Genomic DNA, 21904 nt, shown 5'->3' with positions numbered 1-21904 from the left:
TGTAACTCTCTACCAAAAGAAAGATTGCTTTGAGCTTCCCACAAAAAAATGTAATCTCTATTCATATCTCTAAGTAGAGTTCCTTGGTAATTCTACACCTCAGACCATTGTTCTATCCACTCAACCTTTTCAATCTTGTCTTCCTTTCTAATAGTTAAACTATAACTTGTATGATTTTTCCACCTTGGCCTTCAGACTATCTTCCAGACCAATCAGCATTGCAGCTTTAGCTTCTGTTTACTGGTAACTTAGATTCTTCGGAACCCAAAAGTACAGATGTGTCCTTGTTATGCCCATTTACACCACATATTCTCTATCATTATATTTGATACTTAAAGGATTCCAAATCTAAAACTTTCTTATCAATATATTTAAAAATCATGGATCACTCCAGTAGTACATATAATTAAGATTTGTCATCACTAAGCATATGAACAATGCAGTTTCATCATTTAGACCTCATCACTTAAACAGATATGGAAAAAGTGAGGACTGCAAATGCTGCAGATCAGAATCAAAATGCTTCTGAAAAAGCACAGCAGGTCAATCAGCATCCGAGGAGCAGGAGTCGATGTTTCTGATGAACGGCTTATGCTCAACTCTCCTGTTCCTTGGATACTGCCTGACTTGCTGTGCTTTTCCAGAACCACACTTTTTGATTCAGTTGCACAGGTATGCCAATAGATGATGCATAACACTATTGAAGGTTATACTGCATTGCTACCTGCATGCTGAATATCAAACCAGCATCCCCATAACCAAATGCTTGACACAAAATCTTGTATCCCAAGTAGCAATAGACATATAGTCAATGGATAAACAAGAGTAATGGACTCTATTAGCATATACAATGTGGCGAAGGTTAGAACAAGTATATTTACAAGCTCCTTCATCCAAACCTCAAACTATACTTTGAAGTTTCTTCTTTTGAACCCTTTATCACAGATGCTAAAGTTGTTTCATCCGAGTTGTATGAAATAACAGCCGAGTGCCCTGTATACACAGGAACCTATAAACTGTCATGTGGCAGTGTCTGTTAGGTAGTTTATCAACTTCAGAATGTGGAAGGTATCCAGGTATGCCTTTATTTTCCATTTTGTTACACAAACTAAGGGATCAAAGTTAAAAATACGTGTATGAAGAGAACCAGATAACTTTTGGACAGAAACAGGCTTGACCTCCTTTTACATCTGTAATGATCAATAGTTGTTGCAGGATTGTCTTCAGTTAGAGAGAGACAAAATTCTAATTAGAGGCCAATATACATATAAAAATAAACCTATACTGCTGCAGGGCAGTTAAACACTCATTGATCCTTAAAGTGAAATAAAAGCAGAAATGCAAGTCTAACAGCCTTTGAAAATTTACGTTGCTATCGAGGATGACTGGAAAGGTAAGTTGTGAGAAAGATACAAAGCCTCTTCATAATGAGGGGTTTCCCAATTATGATGATGATGAGAGATTTCTTCATTATTGAAGTCATCAGTGTTTGATATTGTCTGCTTTACAGAGCAGTGTATGAAGGCTTTGATTATATTCAAAACTGAGTTAGACAGAGTTTCACAATGAAGTTGAGCATTATGGAGTGACAAGAATAAAAGTTGAGTTAAGGTCAGATTGACTACAGTCTTATTGGCTGGTGAAAAAACTCCAGGAGCCGAGTAGCCTCGTCCTGCTCCTATTCTTTATGTACTTTCTAGGTGGCCTTATTCTCAGGATTCAAGCTAAATTAGTTTTGTTTAATTTATTAATTTGCTCCACCAGCTTTTTATTGAGTGATATATAATTTCCACATGTATCCTGACCTGTTTGGCTTTCTCAACTATTCTTGCATTTCAAGATGATAAATATTACATCTGACTACATTGCCGAGCAGTCTTGTTGGTTGTCTTCCCATAATGTTTATGAAAGAGAAGCTGCTCCAGTCCAAGTGGGATTAAATTGTAAATACAGCAAATTGGGATGATGAGCAGTCGTATTCTTTTTGATATCAATGTGGAAGAATTTGATGGTGCTGTCAGCTTTGATGGTTCAAATACAAATTTAGATATGCCAGGTCACTTTTTCTGAAGTTGTGCCTTGGACATGAGATAATGGAATAGAAAGATTCCTTAAACAGTTTATGTTTTAAGGATTTTATTGATTTCGCAATCCACCATCACACAAATGGTAGCGTCTCCCTTTTGGCAACGCATTACAGTTTGACTTTGAAATCCTTTCTGTATACTTAACACATTAAAAAGAAAATTACTATTATTATTATTGGAGTATTCCAACCATTAGTCCATTATGCTTTAAGTGAACAGGAAGAATCAATGTTAGCACAACTAAGGTCCTTTACAATCTCTTAATCTAAAAAATTACAGGTACTTGAAATATTCACCCTAACTGTTTTCCAGCAACAGGAACTAAAATGTCAACTAATTATGATGTAAGTACACATTTTAGATCATTGTGATGTTACCTCAAACTTTCTGGAATAGCCCAGCTGTTTCAATATCTCATTCTAAGTGCAGACAGCAAGTTGAGGACAGAACAATCAATTTTTCAGGCTATAAGAAAATAGTTTTCCCTAAGATATGGAAAAACTGAAGTTTTCATTTTTCTCACATATTGAGCACAAGGAACAGTCATCATCAATGAAACATTTAGTTAAATTAATGTTTTGTAAAAAAAAAAATGCCAGAAGCATTGCAGGACTGTTTGTATATGTGTTCATTTTGTGTACATGAGATTTGCACCAAAGTAGAGCACATTTTTACACCTGGAGTGGTTAATCTCCAGTGGTATCATTCATGGATAATCAGATTGCAAGCTAATTTTTAAAGCAGACATATTTTAAAATAGCCTGTCTCTTCAAAGCCATTGCAGAAATCGTCCCTTGGAAAAAGTAATCCATAAAGTACTATCCAGTTTTAATTAGAGATTCCTTATTCAAAGATACACAAGATTCAAAGTTTCTTTTTAAACATAGCAGATCACTCATGTTTTTTTTTCACAAGTATTGCTTCAGAATAAGAGCAGAAGCATTTTACCGTGTGTTACGTTGCTGAAGTGGAATTGTGCCCCAGTAAAGTTACAAATATAACTGTTAAGGTAAACAAGTGAAAATTAATTGAACTTGAATTGTCCTGTATGGAGTGGAGATTGGAGATCAGAACATGTTTATTCGGTTTGTACTGGGTTTTTAATTGCAGGTTGGAAACAGATAACACTTCAAAATTGTTTTGTACCGTGAGGGAACATGGTATCTGAGTGGTGGCATCTGTCAGTGCTGATATTTTTAATAAATTACCATTGGATTATACTATATGTTGGTACGTCATATTACTTGAACAACAATAATGTAATATTTTCCAGGAATGAGAAATTGTATTAATCAAGCCTGTCCCTTTTAGAACAGAAAATCTAATTTCCTGAGTATACAAAGCATGTCAAAAAAAAAAATCAAAGCAAACAGAATTAAAGTACAAATGAAGTGTGATCTAATTGAAAGGCAACAGACTCAAAATGCTGAATGGCCCAATTTTGTTCCCATGACTGGAATAGGAAAGAAGTAGTATCTGAATTATACAGTCATACAGCACAGAAACAGACCCTTCCATCCAACTAGTTCATGCCGATCAAGTTTCCCAAACCAAACCAGTCCCACTTGTCTACATGTGGCCCATGACCCTCTAAACCTTTCCTATTCATGTACCTATCCAATGTCTTTTAAATTTGTAACTGTACCTGCATCTACCACATTCCCTGGCAGTTCCTTCCACTTACGAACCACCCTCAGTGTGAAAACATTGCACCTCAGACCTCTTTAAATCTTTCTTCTCGCACCTTAAAAATATGCCCCCTGTTTTTACACTCCCCAACTGAGGTAAAATACCTTTAGTACTTGCCATTTCTATGCCTCCTCAGTGGTTTTATAAACCTCTGTAGGGTATCCCTAACCTTCCTACACTCCACTGAAAAAGTCCCAGGTTATCCAGTCTCTGCTTTTAACTCAAACCCTCCTTCCCAGCAACATCCTGGTAGATCTTTTCTGGACCCTTTCCAATTTAATAATAATCTTCCCATAGTGGGGTGACCAGACTGATCACAGTAATCTAAAAGTGGTCTGAGCAATGAAGACAAGCTTGCTAATAACCTTCTTAATCTACCTGTTGACCTGTGACTCAATTTTCAAAGAACTATGTACCTGAACATCTTGGGAGGTGTTCATCATCGTAGATAACATACTGAAGGCTGTGAAGAACATGGCATGTAGTAGCTCTTGGGAAGTACTGGACAACAAAGTATACAATTATCAATTGTGTCCTGTGTCTGTCTTCTGAGGAGACTATTATGGTACTATGACATGTCAGGATTCTGGGTAATCCAAGATGGAGGATGGGAAAAATTCCTGGCTGTAAGAGCTGCTCCCTTTTTTTGAGGTATTTTAGGTGTTGGAGGTGATTTCCTCGAATTCCAGGAGCAGCAATTACTGTTTATATACTGTTGCATTGTTTTGGAACCTTGGGGGAAAAAAAGTCAAAACAACAGCAGTTTTTTAAAATGGAGAAGAGCAGACAAAGGAAGCACACGGTGAGGACAGTGCAGGAGAGAGAGAGAGAGAACCTGCATAGTTACCGCCTTTGCTGTTTGAATTCGTGTATCACTGGACATCGGTGTGCATCTGGGAAAATTAACAAACAGTGAAATTTACAACTAATCTTGGAGGAACTGTTGGGCGAAGTTCACAGCACAGAATCAGATAAGTTAAATGTTGTTTTAAGTCTGTCCAGGAGAAAGACTGCAGTAGTGAGCATAGTGGATTCTTTCTTGACTATATGTTTTTGGAGATAAGTCTCTCGATTAAACTTGAATTAATAGCTATGGCTTATGTTTTAACCTGGGGCAGTGTTTGTAGAGGAATAAGACGGTGTTATTTTCTGGGTCTGTAGATTGTGAGGGAGCAAAAATGGCCTTTGCAGTGATATGTACTTCTTGTCAGATGTGGGAGTTTAAAGAGAGTTTAAGGGTTACTGTGGATTATATCTGCTATAAATGCTGTTGGATGCGAATCTGATCAGATCAAGGGGATTGGTTGGAGAGACAGATAGAAGCGATGAGGAATTTGCAACAGCAACAGTATGTGATGGATGACAGTTATAGGAAGGGGGAAAGTCTCCGATACAGTCACATAGATGGGTTAACTCCACGAAAGGTAAGAGAGGTAGGCAGCTAGTGCAGGCATCTTTTGTGGATATACCCATTTCAAAAAGGTATGCTATTTTGGAAAATGTAGGGGGTGATGGATTCTCAGGGGAACGTAGCATGAACAACCAGGTTTCTGGTATTGAGACTGGCTCTAATACAACGAGGGGTATGTTGGGTTCCAAGAGATCAATTGTGTTAGGGGATTCTCTCGTCTGAGGTATAGTCAGATGTTTCTGTGGCCAGCAGAGAAAAAGCAGAATGGTATGTTGTTTCCCTGGTGCCAGGATCAAGGATGTCTCCTAGAGGGTGCAGAATGTTCTCACGGGGGAGAGGGGCCAGCAAGCGGTCATTGTCCACATTGGAACCAATGACAATGGAAGGGAAAAGGTTGAGACTCTGAAGGGAGAGTACAGAGAGCTTGGCAGAAATTCAAAAAAGAGGTCCTCAAGGTTAGCAATATCTGGATTACTCCCATTGCTACGAGCTAGTGAGGGCAGGAATAGGAGGATAGAGCAGATGAATGCATGGCTGAGGAGCTGGTGTATGGGAGAAGGATTCATATTTTTGGATCATTGGAATCTCTTTTGGAGTAGAAGTGACCTGTACAAGAAGGACGGATTGCACCTAAATTGGAAAGGGTCTAATATACTGGCAGGGAGATTTGCTAGAACTGCTTGGGAGGATTTAAGCTAGTAGGGGTGGGGGGACCCAGGGAGATAGTGAGGAAAGAGACGGGTACAGCTGAGAACAGAAGTGAGTCAAACAGGCAGGGACAAGGTAGGCCTAATAAATTAAACTGCATTTATTTCAATGCAAGGGCCAAACAGGGCATGGTTAGGAACATGGGACTGGGATATCATAGCGATTATGGAAACATGGCTCAGGGATGGGCAGGACTGGCAGCTTAATGTTCCAGGATACAAATGCTACAGGAAGGATAGAAAAGGAGGCAAGAGAGGAGGGGGAGTGGCATTTTTAATAAGGGACAGCATTACAGCTGTGCTGAGGGAGGATATTCCCGGAAATACATCCAGGGAAGTTATTTGGGTGGAACTGAGAAACAAGAAAGGGATGGTCACCTTATTGGGATTGTATTATAGACCCCCCCAATAGTCAGAGGGAAATTGAGAAACAAGCTTGTCAGGAGATCTCAGCTATCTGTAAGAATAATAGGGTAGTTATGGTAGGGGATTTTAACTTTCCAAACATCGACTGGGACTGCCATAGTGTTAAAGGTTTAGATGGAGAGGAAATTCTTAAGTAAATTTTCTGATTTAGTATGTGGATGTACCTACTAGAGAAGGTGCAAAACGTGACCTACTCTTGGGAAATAAGGCAGGGCAGGTGACTGAGGTGTCAGTGGGGAAGCACTTTGAGGCCAGCGACCATAATTCTATTAGATTTAAAATGGTGATGGAAAAGGATAGACAGATCTAAAAGTTGAAGTTCTAAATTGGAGAATGGCCAATTTTGACGGTATTGGGCAAGAACTTTTGAAAGCTGATTGGAGGCAGATTTTTGCAGGTAAAGGGACGGCTGGAAAATGGGAAGCCTTCAGAAATGAGATAACAAGAATCCAGAGAAAGTATATTCCTGTCAGGAAAAGCTGATATGTATAGGGAATGCTGGATGACTAAAGAAGTTGAGGGTTTGGTTAAGAAAATGAAGGAAGCATATGTCAGGTATAGACAGGGTAGATCAAGTGAATCCTTAGAAGAGTATAAAGGAAGTAGGAGCATACTTAAGATGGAAATCAGGAGGGCAAAATAGGGACATGAGATAGCTTTGGCAAATAGAATTAAGGAGAATCCAAAGGGTTTTTACAAATATATTAAGGACAAAAGGGTAACAAGGGAGAGAATAGAGCCCCTCAAAGATCAGCAAGGCGGCTTTTGTGTGGAGCCACGGAAAATGGGAGAGATACTAAATGAATGTTTTGCATCAGTATTTGCTGTGGAAAAGGATATGGAAAATATAGACTGTAAGGAAATAGATGGTGACATCTTGCAAAATGTCCAGATTACAGAAGAGGAGGTGCTGGATGCCTTGAAACGGTTAAAGCTGGATAAATCTCCAGGATCTGATCAGGTGTACCCAAGAACGCTGTGGGAAGTGATTGCTGGGCCTCTTGCTGAGATACTTGTATCGTCAATAGTCGCAGGTGAGGTGCTGGAAGACTGGAGATTGGCAAACATGGTGCCACTGTTTAAGAAGGGCGGTAAAGACAAGCCAGGGAACTATAGACCGGTGAGCCTGACCTCGGTGGTGGGCAAGTTGTTGGAGGGAATCCTGACAAACAGGATGTATATGTATTTGGAAAGGCAAGGACTGATTCGGGATAGTCAACATGGCTTTGTGTGTGGGAACTCATGTCTCACAAACTTGATTGAGTTTTTTGAAGAAGTAACAAAGAAGATTGATGAGGGCAGAGCAGTAGATGTGATCTATATGGACTTCAGTAAGGCATTCGGCAAGGTTCGCCATCGGAGACTGATTAGCTAGGTTAGATTTCATGGAATACAGGGAGAACTAGCCGTTTGGATACAAACTGGCTCAAAGATAGAAGACAGAGGATGGTGGTAGAGGGTTGTTTTTGAGTCTGGAGGCCTGTGACCAGTGGAGTGCTACAAGGATCGGTGCTGGGCCCTCTACTTTTTGTCATTTACATAAATGATTTGGGTGCCAGCATAAGAGATACAGTTAGTAAGTTTGCAGATGACACCAAAATTGGAGGTGTATTAGACAGCGAAGAGGGTGACCTCAGATTGCAACAGGATCTGAACCAGATGGGCCAATGGGCTGAGAAGTGGCAGATGGAGTTTAATTCAGATAAATGTGAGGTGCTGCATTTTGGGAAAGCAAATCTTAGCAGGACTTATACACTTAATGGTGAGGTCCTAGGGAGTGTTGCTGAACAAAGAGACCTTCGAGTGCAGGTTCATAGCTCCTTGAGAGTGGAGTTGCAGGTAGGCAGGATAGTGTAGAAGTAGTAAAAAATGAGGTCTGCAGATGCTGGAGATCACAGCTGCAAATGTGTTGCTGGTCAAAGCACAGCAGGCCAGGCAGCATCTCAGGAATAGAGAATTCGACGTTTCGAGCATAAGCCCTTCATCAGGAATAAGAGAGAGAGAGAGCCAAGCAGGCTAAGATAAAGGGTCGGGAGGAGGGACTAGGGGGAGGGGCGATGGAGGTGGGATAGGTGGAAGGAGGTCAAGGTGAGGGTGATAGGCCGGAGTGGGGTGGGGGCGGAGAGGTCAGGAAGAGGATTGCAGGTTAGGAGGGCGGTGCTGAGTTGAGGGAACCGACTGAGACAAGGTGGGGGGAGGGGAAATGAGGAAACTGGAGAAATCTGAATTCATACCTTGTGGTTGGAGGGTTCCCAGGCGGAAGATGAGGCGCTCCTCCTCCAGCCGTCGTGTTGTTGTGTTCTGCCGGTGGAGGAGTCCAAGGACCTGCATGTCCTCGGTGGAGTGGGAGGGAGAGTTAAAGTGTTGAGCCACGGGGTGATTGGGTTGGTTGGTTCGGGCGGCCCGGAGGTGTTTTCTGAAGCGTTCCGCAAGTAAGCGGCCTGTTTCACCAATATAGAGGAGGCCACATCGGGTGCAGCGGATGCAATAGATGATGTGTGTGGAGGTACAGGTGAACTTGTGGCGGATATGGAAGGATCCCTTGGGGCCTTGGAGGGAAGTGAGTGTGGAGGTGTGGGCGCAAGTTTTACATTTCCTGCGGTTGCAGGGGAAGGTGCCGGGGGTGGAGGTTGGGTTGGTGGGGGGTGTGGATCTGACGAGGGAGTCACGAAGGGAGTGGTCCTTGCGGAACGCTGATAGGGGAGGGGAGGGAAATATATCCTTGGTGGTGGGGTCCGTTTGGAGGTGGCGGAAATGGCGGCGGATGATACGTTGTATGCGGAGGTTGGTGGGGTGGTAGGTGAGAACCAGTGGGGTTCTGTCTTGGTGGCGGTTGGAGGAGCGGGGCTCAAGGGCGGAGGAGCGGGAAGTGGAGGAGATGCGGTGGAGGGCATCGTCGATCACGTCTGGGGGGAATCTGCGGTCCTTGAAGAAGGAGGCCATCTGGGCTGTGCGGTGTTGGAATTGGTCCTCCTGGGAGCAGATGCGGCGGAGACAAAGGAATTGGGAATATGGGATGGCATTTTTACAGGGGGCAGGGTGGGAGGAGGTGTAGTCCAGGTAGCTGTGGGAGTCAGTCGGTTTATAGTAGATGTCTGTGTTGAGTCGGTCGCCCGAGATAGAAATGGAGAGGTCTAGGAAGGGGAGGGAGGAGTCTGAGATGGTCCAGGTGAATTTCAGGTCGGGATGGAAGGTGTTAGTAAAGTTGATGAATTGTTCAACCTCCTCGTGGGAGCACGAGGCAGCGCCGATACAGTCATCGATGTTGTTAGTAAAGTTGATGAATTGTTCAACCTCCTCGTGGGAGCACGAGGCAGCGCCGATACAGTCATCGATGTTGTTAGTAAAGTTGATGAATTGTTCAACCTCCTCATACATCGATGACTGTATCGGCGCTGCCTCGTGCTCCCACGAGGAGGTTGAACAATTCATCAACTTTACTAACACCTTCCATCCCGACCTGAAATTCACCTGGACCATCTCAGACTCCTCCCTCCCCTTCCTAGACCTCTCCATTTCTATCTCGGGCGACCGACTCAACACAGACATCTATTATAAACCAACTGACTCCCACAGCTACCTGGACTACACCTCCTCCCACCCTGCCCCCTGTAAAAATACCATCCCATATTCCCAATTCCTTCGTCTCCGCCGCATCTGCTCCCAGGAGGACCAATTCCAACACCGCACAGCCCAGATGACCTCCTTCTTCAAGGACCGCAGATTCCCCCCAGACGTGATCGACGATGCCCTCCACCGCATCTCCTCCACTTCCCGCTCCTCCGCCCTTGAGCCCCGCTCCTCCAACCGCCACCAAGACAGAACCCCACTGGTTCTCACCTACCACCCCACCAACCTCCGCATACAATGTATCATCCGCCGCCATTTCCGCCACCTCCAAACGGACCCCACCACCAAGGATATATTTCCCTCCCCTCCCCTATCAGCGTTCCGCAAAGACCACTCCCTTCGTGACTCCCTCGTCAGATCCACACCCCCCACCAACCCAACCTCCACCCCGGCACCTTCCCCTGCAACCGCAGGAAATGTAAAACTTGCGCCCACACCTCCACACTCACTTCCCTCCAAGGCCCCAAGGGATCCTTCCATATCCGCCACAAGTTCACCTGTACCTCCACACACATCATCTATTGCATCCGCTGCACCCGATGTGGCCTCCTCTATATTGGTGAAACAGGCCGCTTACTTGCGGAACGCTTCAGAGAACACCTCCGGGCCGCCCGAACCAACCAACCCAATCACCCCGTGGCTCAACACTTTAACTCCCCCTCCCACTCCACCGAGGACATGCAGGTCCTTGGACTCCTCCACCGGCAGAACACAACAACACGACGGCTGGAGGAGGAGCGCCTCATCTTCCGCCTGGGAACCCTCCAACCACAAGGTATGAATTCAGATTTCTCCAGTTTCCTCATTTCCCCTCCCCCCACCTTGTCTCAGTCGGTTCCCTCAACTCAGCACCGCCCTCCTAACCTGCAATCCTCTTCCTGACCTCTCCGCCCCCACTCCGGCCTATCACCCTCACCTTGACCTCCTTCCACCTATTCCACCTCCATCGCCCCTCCCCCTAGTCCCTCCTCCCGACCCTTTATCTCAGCCTGCTTGGCTCTCTCTCTCTCTTATTCCTGATGAAGGGCTTATGCTCGAAACGTCGAATTCTCTATTCCTGAGATGCTGCCTGGCCTGCTGTGCTTTGACCAGCAACACATTTGCAGGATAGTGTAGAAGGCTTTTGGTATGCTTTCCTTTATTGGTCAGAGTACTGAGCACATGAGTTGGGAGGTCATGTTGCAGCTGTATAGGACATTAATTAGGCCACTGTTGGAATATTGCATGCAATTCTGGTCTCCCTCCTATTGGAAAGATGTTGTGAAACTTGAAAGGGTTCAGAAAAGATTTACAAGGATGTTGCCAGGATTGGAGGATTTGAGCTATAGGGAGAGGCTGGGGCTGTTTTCTCTGGAGCATCATAGGCCGACGGGTGACCTTATAGAGGTTTACAAAATTATGAGGGGCATGGATAGGATAAATAGGCAAAGTCTTTTCCCTGGGGTCGGAGAGTCCAGAACTAGAGGGCATAGGTTTAGGGTGAGAGGGGAAAGATATAAAAGAGTCCTCAGGGGCAACTTTGTCACGCAGAGGGTGGTACGAGTATGGAATGAGCTGCCAGAGGATGTGGTGGAGGCTGGTACAATTGCAACATTTGAGAGATATTTGGACGGGTATATGAATAGGAAGGGTTTGGAGGGATGTGGGCCGGATGCTGGCAGGTGGGACTAGATTGGGTTGGAATATCTGGTTGGCATGGACGGGTTGGACCGAAGGGTCTGTTTCCATGCTGTATATCTCTACGACACTATAACTGGCAATCGATTTGTTGAGCATCATATCCCATTCTTATGAGGGCGCCTGTCAGCCTTTTATTGACTACCTTTCTCTCCCTGTCGTATTTTTCTCCACATCATATACGTGGACATCCTCTCCCTTTCCACAGAGTGTTGAAGAATCCACAAATCCATCATTCTATCATTCCCTAATCTAGTTTCTGGGTTTTTACACATGTCTCTCAGAAATATTTGAAAGCAATTAATGTGTAACAAATTACTTGACATAAAGTGAATAGTATTGTATGGCAAATGTTTAGTGCATAACAAGATTCCACAACCAACACTGAGATGAATGAACAGCCAATTTTATTTTCTTTGATGGTATTAATTGAAGGAAGAATGTGGGCATGGACACTAAGGAATGCCATGTTTTGTTTAAAGTAGTGGCAACAGATCTTGAATGTTTTTCTGGAATACGGAATAGGAAGAAGAAATCTAAGTTTAATGTCTTTATTCATGTGGAATGAGACCACCTGTAGTTCTGCATTCCCTCAGCAATGGACTGAATTATCAGTCGAAAATATATGCTCAAGATTGGAATTTGCCTCTAATTTATATTCAACTGATGAAATCAAATGAAGTTGGCATGAGACACATGCAAGCTTGAAATGTTGATATTTTATATGTAGATTTCTTGATGCTAATATTACAGTACTAGAGCTGGTTCTAACATCTGAAATAGACTTTGGTCGACTATTTGAATACTAACTTTGCGTCAGGGTTATTGAGTTGAAAACTTCAGAAAAATGCTAGATCATTTGAAAAGTTTGGAATTCTTAGGATCTGTAGATACTGTAACTTTAAGAAATATATCTTGGGCATGTTTTATGGTAGAGCAAATTTAAATATTGATTAATATAAATTATATACAAATTTGCACCCCAGTAGTGCCTTCAAACAGCCTTGACATTTTTAGCCGTTTATACTTTAATGTGCTGAAATAAGGATGTAAGGACATAATTGACCAGAGAATAAGCTACTGTACATGAGTCTCCTTTGTCTTTTAGAAGCAATATTATTTGACCAATTGAATCATGATTTGGAATTTGGGGTATTGAAATTGTTTGTATACTGCAAGGGAATTAAGATGTCGGATGAACGTTAATTTATTAAACAGAACTGAGTTAAGCTATCTAACTTGGAGCTTCATGGGAGCAAGGTTTATTTCAATTTTTGATGTTTTAATTAGTTATCCTTCAAGCATATTTAAGTAATTTTTTTTCGAAAAAGCTCTCCATTTGAACAGGATGTAGAAAAGGATGAAGGAAAGCTTTTGAACCAGTGATTTATCTCAGCTGGAGTAGTTGTCATCATAATTTGATAATATAATTACTGGAATTATTTCCTTTGCGTCCGCCCTTTTAATGAGATACCAGTAATTTTCCCGTTGTTTTTCCAAGTTGATAAGATGTAAGTTTACTCTTTCCATTGGCAAATCTTATTTCCTTGCCACTTTTAATGCCACAGCGTATTTCTATGCTACTGATCTGAAATATGACTTTTTCTTTATGAAACCTTGAATTTTGCTTTGATAATATTTTCCATGTAATAGTGTCGATTATTTAATTAGTACCTATGAAAAGGAGAGTAGGGGTTTGGGCAGTAGGGGTCTGTCTTGTCGGCACATTCAGCTGGAAACATGCAAGTTTAGATTTTACATTTGGATTGTTTTCCAGCATTTTTCTCTCGCACTGTTAAGTTGCTCTCTTGCCCTCACCTTCACGTGCTGCTGGCCCCTATATGCTCCTTCCACCCATCGATCCTCCACCACTAGCATTCCAGTCTCCTGAAATTATGTCAGAAGTATCTGATATTGCTTTTTCATTCAGGCCACATATTAGAAGTACATTGCTGATATAAATAAAAGCAACATGCAAGCAATTTTCATCGTTATTTAATGTTGAATTTTCTGTTATGAGGTAAGTAGTTAAATTATATTTGCTAATGTCACAAAATCAATCTAACAAACCTCTTTCACAGAGTTCCCAACCGCCTGAAAAGAAACACAAAATGAAAAGTAGCTGACACAATACTAATCATTATTGCACTTCAAGACCCCTCAGAAGGGCTTAGTGCTTCTTGGCAGGTCAATGCTGTCTTAAGCCGAGCTTTGTTTCTGAAAATCTTCTTTTGCTGAATTTCACATTTTAACTGTAACACAGTGAAAGAAAGGATGTGAAATGGATGAAAGATTTACTGTTTCCAAGGTTACGCGAACCCACTTTTAAAAGGGATAGTTTCTTCAGTAAAATTGTGCTAGAGAAATTATGAGAAATAATTATATCGTTTTATTCCATAATCTAATTTCAAGGTCCATGTCTTACTAACATCAATTATATTTTGTTTTATTCAGTGCTGGTTATTGTATTACAGAAAAGTAGGTTAACCTTTCAGTAATGGATCTATGGCAAGTTCAAATGCGCAAATAAAACATTCTTATAATTGGCCAAGGTCAAGTGCTCCGAATGAATGTTCAAGAACATTATCACAGAAAGTATACAAAAAATGTTTGAATTTGATAAATGTTTGATAAAAGAATGACAACATGGCCTGGAGTCTCTTGAATGTAAATTGTTTCCTCTTCCAACTCCAAGGAACGCCTTTTTAAGAAAATCATTTTTACTGCAACAATGCAGGAAGTGTTTCTTTTAGAATTCACAGCATCAAATGGAAACTAGGCACTTTCAATTTTAAATTCCCTGAAGACCTTGTATTTAGCTTAATTGATTGAGTTCCTGTGGAGTGCAACTGTAGTACAGATCTTTAGAGCAACGTTCAAGCACAAAACACGACTTAACAAGGTGGGTAAGTTCAAAGTGGTGGGGGAAATGCAGAAAACAGCAGTCACTGATGTCCTTTTGATGCTTTGAATTATATTTCAGAAATTACTATGAAAGTGCTCTCCTTTACAATGTTCTTGTTTTAAATACTTGTGTTGCAATTCTTGAAAAGGAGCAGAGAGATTAACTTGCACCCATGTCTTCCAAAGATTTTGTTGCCAGATAGTTCATATAATTGCAGTGTGAATCCATCTCCAATTATGCTTTTGAGCAGTAGGTTCCCTGCCTCAGCAAGGGATCCAGAATCATGAGAGTTGATCTCTGGTTAAAGTGAACCTGAATTACTTAAAATCATCCTGGATCTCTTAAGGTGGAGTTGCATTGCAGTTGGACTAAGTGGTTCATATCATTTTACAACTGACTCTGATCTACCAAAGAGGGAAGAATAGTGTTACATAGGGGCAGAGTTCAGGATTTTCAGATGGAGAAGAGACTCTGGTCTGTCTCTTCTACCTCATCATAGAGTCATAGAGCTGGACAGCATGGAAACAGACCTTTCAGTCCAACTTGTCCATGCTGACAAGCTATCCTAAATTAATCTAATCCCATTTGCCAGCGTTTGGTCCATTTCCCTCTAAACCCTTCCTATTCATATTCCCATCCAGATGCCTTTTAAATGGTGTAATTGTACCAGCCTGCACCACATCCCCTTGCAGCTCATTCCATACAAGCACAACCCTCTGTGTGACAATGTTGCCTTCTAATTTTGGATTCTTTTATCCTGGGGAAAAGACCTTGCCTATTCACTCTATCTCATGGTTTTATAAACTTTTGTAAGGTCACCCCTCAGCCTCTGACACTCTAGGGAAAATAGCCCCAGCCTATTCAGCCTTACTGTATAGCTCAAACTCTCTAAACTTGGTACATCCTTGCAAAATCTGTCTGAACCATTTCAAGATTCACAACATCCTTCCTGTGGAAGGGAGACCAGCATTGCATGGAGTACTCCAAAGGTGGCCTTACCAATGTCCTGTACAGGTTATGTTTGCAACATAACCTCCCAACTCCAATACACAATGTATTGACCATTAATGGCAAGCATACTAACCACTGCCTTCACTGTCCTGTCTACCTGTGACTCCACTTTCAAGGAACTATGTTCCTGCACTCCAAGGCCTTTTTGTTCAGCAACACTCCCAGGACCTTACCATTAAGTGTTTAATTCCTGCCTTGATTTGCCTTTACTAAAAGCAGCACCACACGTTTATCTAAATTAAACTCCATCGGCTGTTAACCGAAAGGTTGGTGGTTCGGGTCCCACACCCAGGGACAGTTTATTTATTGCAACATTTAAGAGGCATTTGGATGCGTATATGAATAGGAAGGGTTTGGAGGGATATGGACTGGGCGCTGGCAGGTGGAATTAGATTGGGTTGGGATATCTGGTCGATATGGACGGGTTGGACCGAAGGGTCTGTGTCCATACTGTACATCCCTATGACTCTATCTGCCACTCCTCAGCCCATTGGCACATCTGACCAAGATCTCGTTATACTCTGAGATAACCTTCTTCACTGTCGACTACACCTTCAATTTTGTTGTCACCAAACTTACTAACTATAGCTCATATAGTTCATATTTAAAGCATTTATATAAATGACATAAAGCAGTGGAACCAGTACTGATCCTTGTGGCACACCACTGGTCGCAGGCCTCCAGTCTGAAAAGCAACCCTCCACCAACACTCTGTCTCCTGCCTGTGAACCAGTTCTGCATCCAAATGGCTAGTTCCCTCTGTATGTCATGTGATCTAACCTTGCTAACCAGTCTACAATGCGGAAACTTGTTGAACTTACTAAAGTCCACGTAGATCGAGTCCACTGCTCTGCCCTCATCAACCCTCTTCATTACTTCTTCAACAAACTCAATTAAGTTGGTCAGACATGATTTTCTACCCACAAAGCCATGTAAAGTGTCCTTGTCTTTCCAAATGCATGTAAGTCCTGTCCCTCAGGATTCCTTCCAACAACTTGCCCGCCACTAATATCAGGCTCACGGTCTACAGTTCCCTGGCTTTTCCTTACTACCTTTCTTAAATAGTGGAATGTTTGGAAGTTTAAAATCCCCTACCATTACCACTTATTATTCTTACAGAAAACCAAAATCTCCTTCCAAATTTACTTCTCAATTTTCTGCTGTCTATTTGGAAGTCTATAGTACAATCTAAATTAGGTGATCATCCCTTTCTTATTTCTCAGTTCTACCCAAATAACTTCCCTAGACATATCCCCAGGATTGTCCTCCCTAAGTACAGCCATAATGTTATCCCTCATCAAAAATGCCACTCCCCATCCTGTTCTTGCCTCCTTTCTATCCTTCCTATAGCATCTATACCCTGGAACATTAAGACCATAAGACCATAAAGCTGCCAGTCCTGTCCATCCCTGAGCCACGTCTCTGTAATTGTTATGATATCCCAGCCCCATGTTCCCAAACATGCCCTGAATTCATATGCCTTACCTATTAGGCCTCTCGCATTTAAAAAAATGCAGTTTAATTTATCAGTCCTATCTCATTCCCTGCTTTGTTCCTGCCTGCCCTGAGTGTTTGATTCGCTCTTTTTCCCAAGTGCACCAGTCTCAAACTGATCCATTTTCTCACCGTCTCCCTGCTGTCCACTCCAACTCCATCACCCCACCCCCAAACTGATTTAAATCTTCCCGAGCAGCTCGAGCAAATCTCTCCGCCAGTATAATAGTCCCTTTCCAATTCAGGTGTAATCTGTCCTCCTTATATAGGTAGCTTCTACCCCAAAAGAGATTCCACTCAACTTTTCTTCCTGCTGACAGTGTTGTGCTGTAACTAGCAGTCTGGAGGACTCTTGTGGTGCAGTGATTGTGGCCCTACCCCTGAGCTAGGAGACCCAAGTTCATGTCTAACCTACTCCAGAGATGTGTAAATGTTCAACAGGTTAATTAGAAAATATCTGCAGTCGTCTGCCAGGACTGTTGATATGCAAAGTGTTGCAGGGCTCGTCTAAAGCAGTCCAGGAGGCATTGTTTTAGCATCCCAGTAACCACCTCTACTACATTTTGTGCAGCAGCATGTATGTTTAAAATAGTCATTAGATAACTCATTGCCCAGTAGTCTAATGATACAAATGCAGATGGCACAGGAGTTTGTCACAGAATGACGACATCAAAACTGTTGCTAAGATACCAGGTATTGACCTGCATCATTCAGCGTTAATGGCTGCAGCTAAATGTTGAAGATGTTCACCTGGCTGAGATACATCCTTTCAGAATTTAAACATGATGCATACAGAGTGAAACGTGCTTGTCTGCTCTGGCAGCTGATTATGAAATATGGTCTGCTGTGTCTGAATGTAGTGTGTCATTGAACCAAGCTTGCACAAGTTCCTACCACAGTCAATTTCACAGCCGCTGCCAATGCGGTCCTAACATGGATGTCTAGCCCATTGTTCCTGGCTTCAGTTTATATCAGAGAATTGCTAGAAGAGATACTGCTTTGATTTGAGAACCTTACCACTCCACTTCCACTTCCCCTTCCTCTGAGCGCCAAAATGCTGATATTGGCATCAAACAGGAAGGACATATTAGTAGACGACATGATCATCTTACCCTTTGGAGGTTGCTCAAGGCATTCTCTGCAACAATTACAAGAAGTCTACAACCATGCCATAAATCCCAATTTGGTCCTCTAATGCTATTTATATCAATTCTTTTTTTGGCTGAAGTTAACTAAAGGATTTAGACTGATTATATCCATAATGAGCATTTGATATATGGGTAATCTTGGTTTAACAACTCAAATTATGTTCTTTCCCTTACTTTGTAGATTTTCTAAAGATTTATTGGATTATTCCAAAATAATTTGAGACTTAAATTATGCTGAGTTGTTAACATGCAGTTTCAGGCCAAACAATGTCATGGAAGATATAGTCCTTGAGCATTGCTGAATTCTGGGAATGGTATAAAATGGTATATGCAAATATAGTGCACTGTTTGTCATAATATCTGATTCACTGGAAGTTTAAACTTGCTTTTTTGAAACAAAACATATCTTAAAAGTAAACTTTCATTCCTTGTTTTCCTTAATAGAGCACAGAGCAAGTAACAGCATTTTGTCGTGGTCTGCATGAATTAAGTCCACCAAACATGTCATCACAGCCTTCAGATTCTTTACCCCACCAAGTGCCATCTCGGCAACTCACTGATGCTGATAAATTACGTAAGGTCATTTGTGAACTCGTGGAAACAGAACAGACATATGTGAAGGTAAGAATACTACTATATAGAGTTGTGTATAAGTTGATCTCATGTATAAGCCGATCCCTTATTTTTGGCCAAAAACTCTTGTATTTTCCACACATCTTGTGTATAAGTCGACTCTGCTATATCACATTATAAACCTCTTGCAGCGGAAACTGCATGTTCCCATTAATTGATTTTACTGCAATTTCGTAGATTTTTCAGAAAATATCTGCTTAATGAAGAAAATAAGTCAATGTTCCCGTTAACCCACTTAAACGAAATCTCATTCATTCATTCATTCATTCATACCAGTAACTCTACTCATCGCTCTATGTTTTTCACCAGTATATCGCATCTCCATTCATTCATAATTCTACTTATCACACTTTGGTTTACTTCAGCGCGTTTTGATTTATTCATTCTAAGTCTATCGATACTTATTGCACTTTGTTCATTGTACATCCAAAAGTTAATATCATTAAAATAATCATTTTAATTGTGCCATTATGTCTGAATAAAAGTGAGATGTGTTAACTACATACTGGTATATATTTTACATTTCATTACACTGCTTTGTTCAGTTCCAAAACAATATGAGGAATAACATTAAATCTACTCATGTAGAAGATTTTACAGGATAAATTGTTCCTTTTTTAAAATCCAATTTTGTATTAATAGGTGTTGGTGTAATTATTCTAAGTTAATTAACAATTAGTGCTGTCTTTAGAATAATAGTGTGGGTGTGCAGTTTAGGTATCATTTCTTTAATTCGAGCAGTTTGTTGAATGAGCTGCTGTGTAACGGGCCACCACCCCCACCCCCCCCCACACACCCCTGTGGCTAATCTCCCGCCCTCTTCATCTCCTCCCCCCAATTCAGCACAAGGTTACAAACCTCCAGCCCTTTCACCAGCACAGCTCCACACAGGTGCACAGCAGGGAGGCAGTGCAGTCACCCATCTCCAATGACATCATTACCCACTCATCAGAGCACCCACCTGCATGATGGGCAGGCCACTAGCCAATCAGAGCTGCGGGCTGTGGGCAAGGAACCTGCCCACTCGACCGTCACAGAGGTTGGAACTCCATGTACCATATCAGAGAATGTAGCAAATTGAGATAAGTTTGTGTTCCTGACTCAGACCTGGCAGGAAGGTGGACAGTAGAAGATTAGGATTCAGTAACTATTTAGGATTCTCCTTCAGATGGGATTAGTTGTGCAATCAAATCGGCTTCTAATAATAATAATATGGTATTTCGAACTAGAGCAAGAATTTCAGCCTCTCAAAAACAATACCTCGAGTATAAGTCAACCCCCTAATTTCAGCCTTCGAAACATGACCTATACATGAGAAATGTGGTAGATACAGGAGTGACAAGAATCTATTTTTTTTAAATGTCATTTCATGACACTTGGTTTATTGTACTGCTTTGAATTATTGTATTTACATGAGCGTTAGGCTTATGTTTCAATCAATTGTCTATCTTATTCTGTGTCCCCATACAGAATGTTGACCTTTAGGCTCTAAATGTACGAAATGACAGATGTTGAGTAGCAGAAAGACTCCCTCATTGGCCTTACTTTCTGTGGATTGGGAGAGTACCAGTACTGAGGGGTCCTGTTCCCGAATGTTATCCAGTGATCACAGCATGCTGAATGGGTTGATATGTGATAATATATAAACAAAATATTCATCTGAAGATTTCCATGGTGGGTTAGACTGTTCATAACAACTGGGTTGACACATGAAGAATAATCACTAGGCAAATCACTGGAAACCCAATTATTTCTTGAACCATATCCTCATCTGTGTCACCCTCTCCAAGAGAGGAGGATTGAAAGCGTGGGAGAGTAGCTTGAATATTTTTGCAACTGCTGTACTTAAAATCAGCTAAAATGACTTTTTATTTAGTTAAGAGAGATTGAACCTAGCTACTGGTTTCAGAATGAAGCATCTCTTTTTCAATCATAAGCCATTTTACAGTAACTTAATATTGATTGTGTCTCTATATGATGTTCATGTAATATTATAAGAATAATGAGAGCATGTCAGTGTTTTACAAGTTAATTTGTTGGAAGTAAAATGGTTCTGTGTTGCAGCATTGCTGTTGTAATATTTCAGGTATTTGTGATGCAAGTATGTTAATGAAACCAATGTAACATATTTATTAGTCATAATTTTTTTTTAAGGTTCCAATAAAGGATACAGATGGGAATCTGTCTTTTCTCTTCACAGACATAGCCTGGTTATATATTTCCAATATATTTTACTTTTAGAGAACACTGAAAAATATTTTTAAGAAGATCAGTTTGAAATAATGCAGAAACTCTCATTGTGAAAATTGTTGTGAATTCCCTTCAAAGTTGCTTTGATCTGTTAATTGCTGAATTTACAACCTTGAAAAATGAAGTGCAGTAGTTCTGGCTTAGCTTTGTTGGAACCTGGGTATGGATTTATGAAGAGGTTAAATGTAGTGCAGCAATGTGTAAATTTGGGCTTGCTTTTAAATATGAGAATTTTTACTGAAATTTTTTTGTGAGTCTGCTAAAGTTTAATGTTTGGTTCACAGGATCTGAATTATCTCTTGGAGAAATATTTGAAACCTCTGCAGAAAGAAGTCTTTCTTACTCCAGATGAGGTAAGGAAATATATTTTCAAACAGGCATGGTTAAAAAATAATCATTATTATTTTGTGAATCAATCTTTTGGTTTGCTGTTTATTTTTCAGCTTGATGTGCTTTTTGGAAACTTGAGAGAAATGGTTCAGTTCCAAGTGGAATTCTTAAAAACACTAGAAGATGGTGTAAGATTGGTATCTGACCTTGAAAAGCTTGAAACAGTCAATCAGTTCAAGGTAAAATTGTTTCAAAGTTCACAGATTATAATCAGTTTCCCCTGCACAGTATGCAATTTTCTCCTGTGTTTTTCTTTATTATATAGCCTTGCAGTTTTTGTTCAGTAAGTAAAATCCCACTAGAGAAAGAAGAGAATTATATAATTGTGGATTTTTTTTCCATGTATTTTTCACCAAGGCAAGGTAATATGAAATACTGATAGCACAATCAATGAGACAAAGTCCAGTATATAATGAAAACAGAACATTCTGGAGAAATCCAGCAGC

General features: G+C 41.2%; 1 protein-coding gene across 7 annotated transcripts in view; it reads left to right on the top strand.

Annotated features, from left to right (window-relative positions):
* The window catches only part of tiam1a (TIAM Rac1 associated GEF 1a), a 301399-nt gene that overhangs the window by 239430 nt on the left and 40065 nt on the right, over positions 1-21904 (top strand). For 6 of the 7 annotated variants that reach the window (XM_060833501.1, XM_060833502.1, XM_060833504.1 and 3 more), the window contains 3 exons: positions 18630-18806; positions 21353-21421; positions 21512-21637. In XM_060833501.1, coding sequence (XP_060689484.1) covers positions 18630-18806; positions 21353-21421; positions 21512-21637 — 372 coding nt within the window. Of the gene's footprint in view, positions 1-14500; positions 14530-18629; positions 18807-21352; positions 21422-21511; positions 21638-21904 lie in introns of those variants that run through there. The other variant, XM_060833507.1, reaches the window with a different exon arrangement.

Source organism: Hemiscyllium ocellatum, chromosome 12, assembly GCF_020745735.1.
Source record: "Hemiscyllium ocellatum isolate sHemOce1 chromosome 12, sHemOce1.pat.X.cur, whole genome shotgun sequence".
Classification (NCBI taxonomy): domain Eukaryota; kingdom Metazoa; phylum Chordata; class Chondrichthyes; order Orectolobiformes; family Hemiscylliidae; genus Hemiscyllium; species Hemiscyllium ocellatum.
This window is presented reverse-complemented; position numbering and strand designations above follow the sequence as displayed.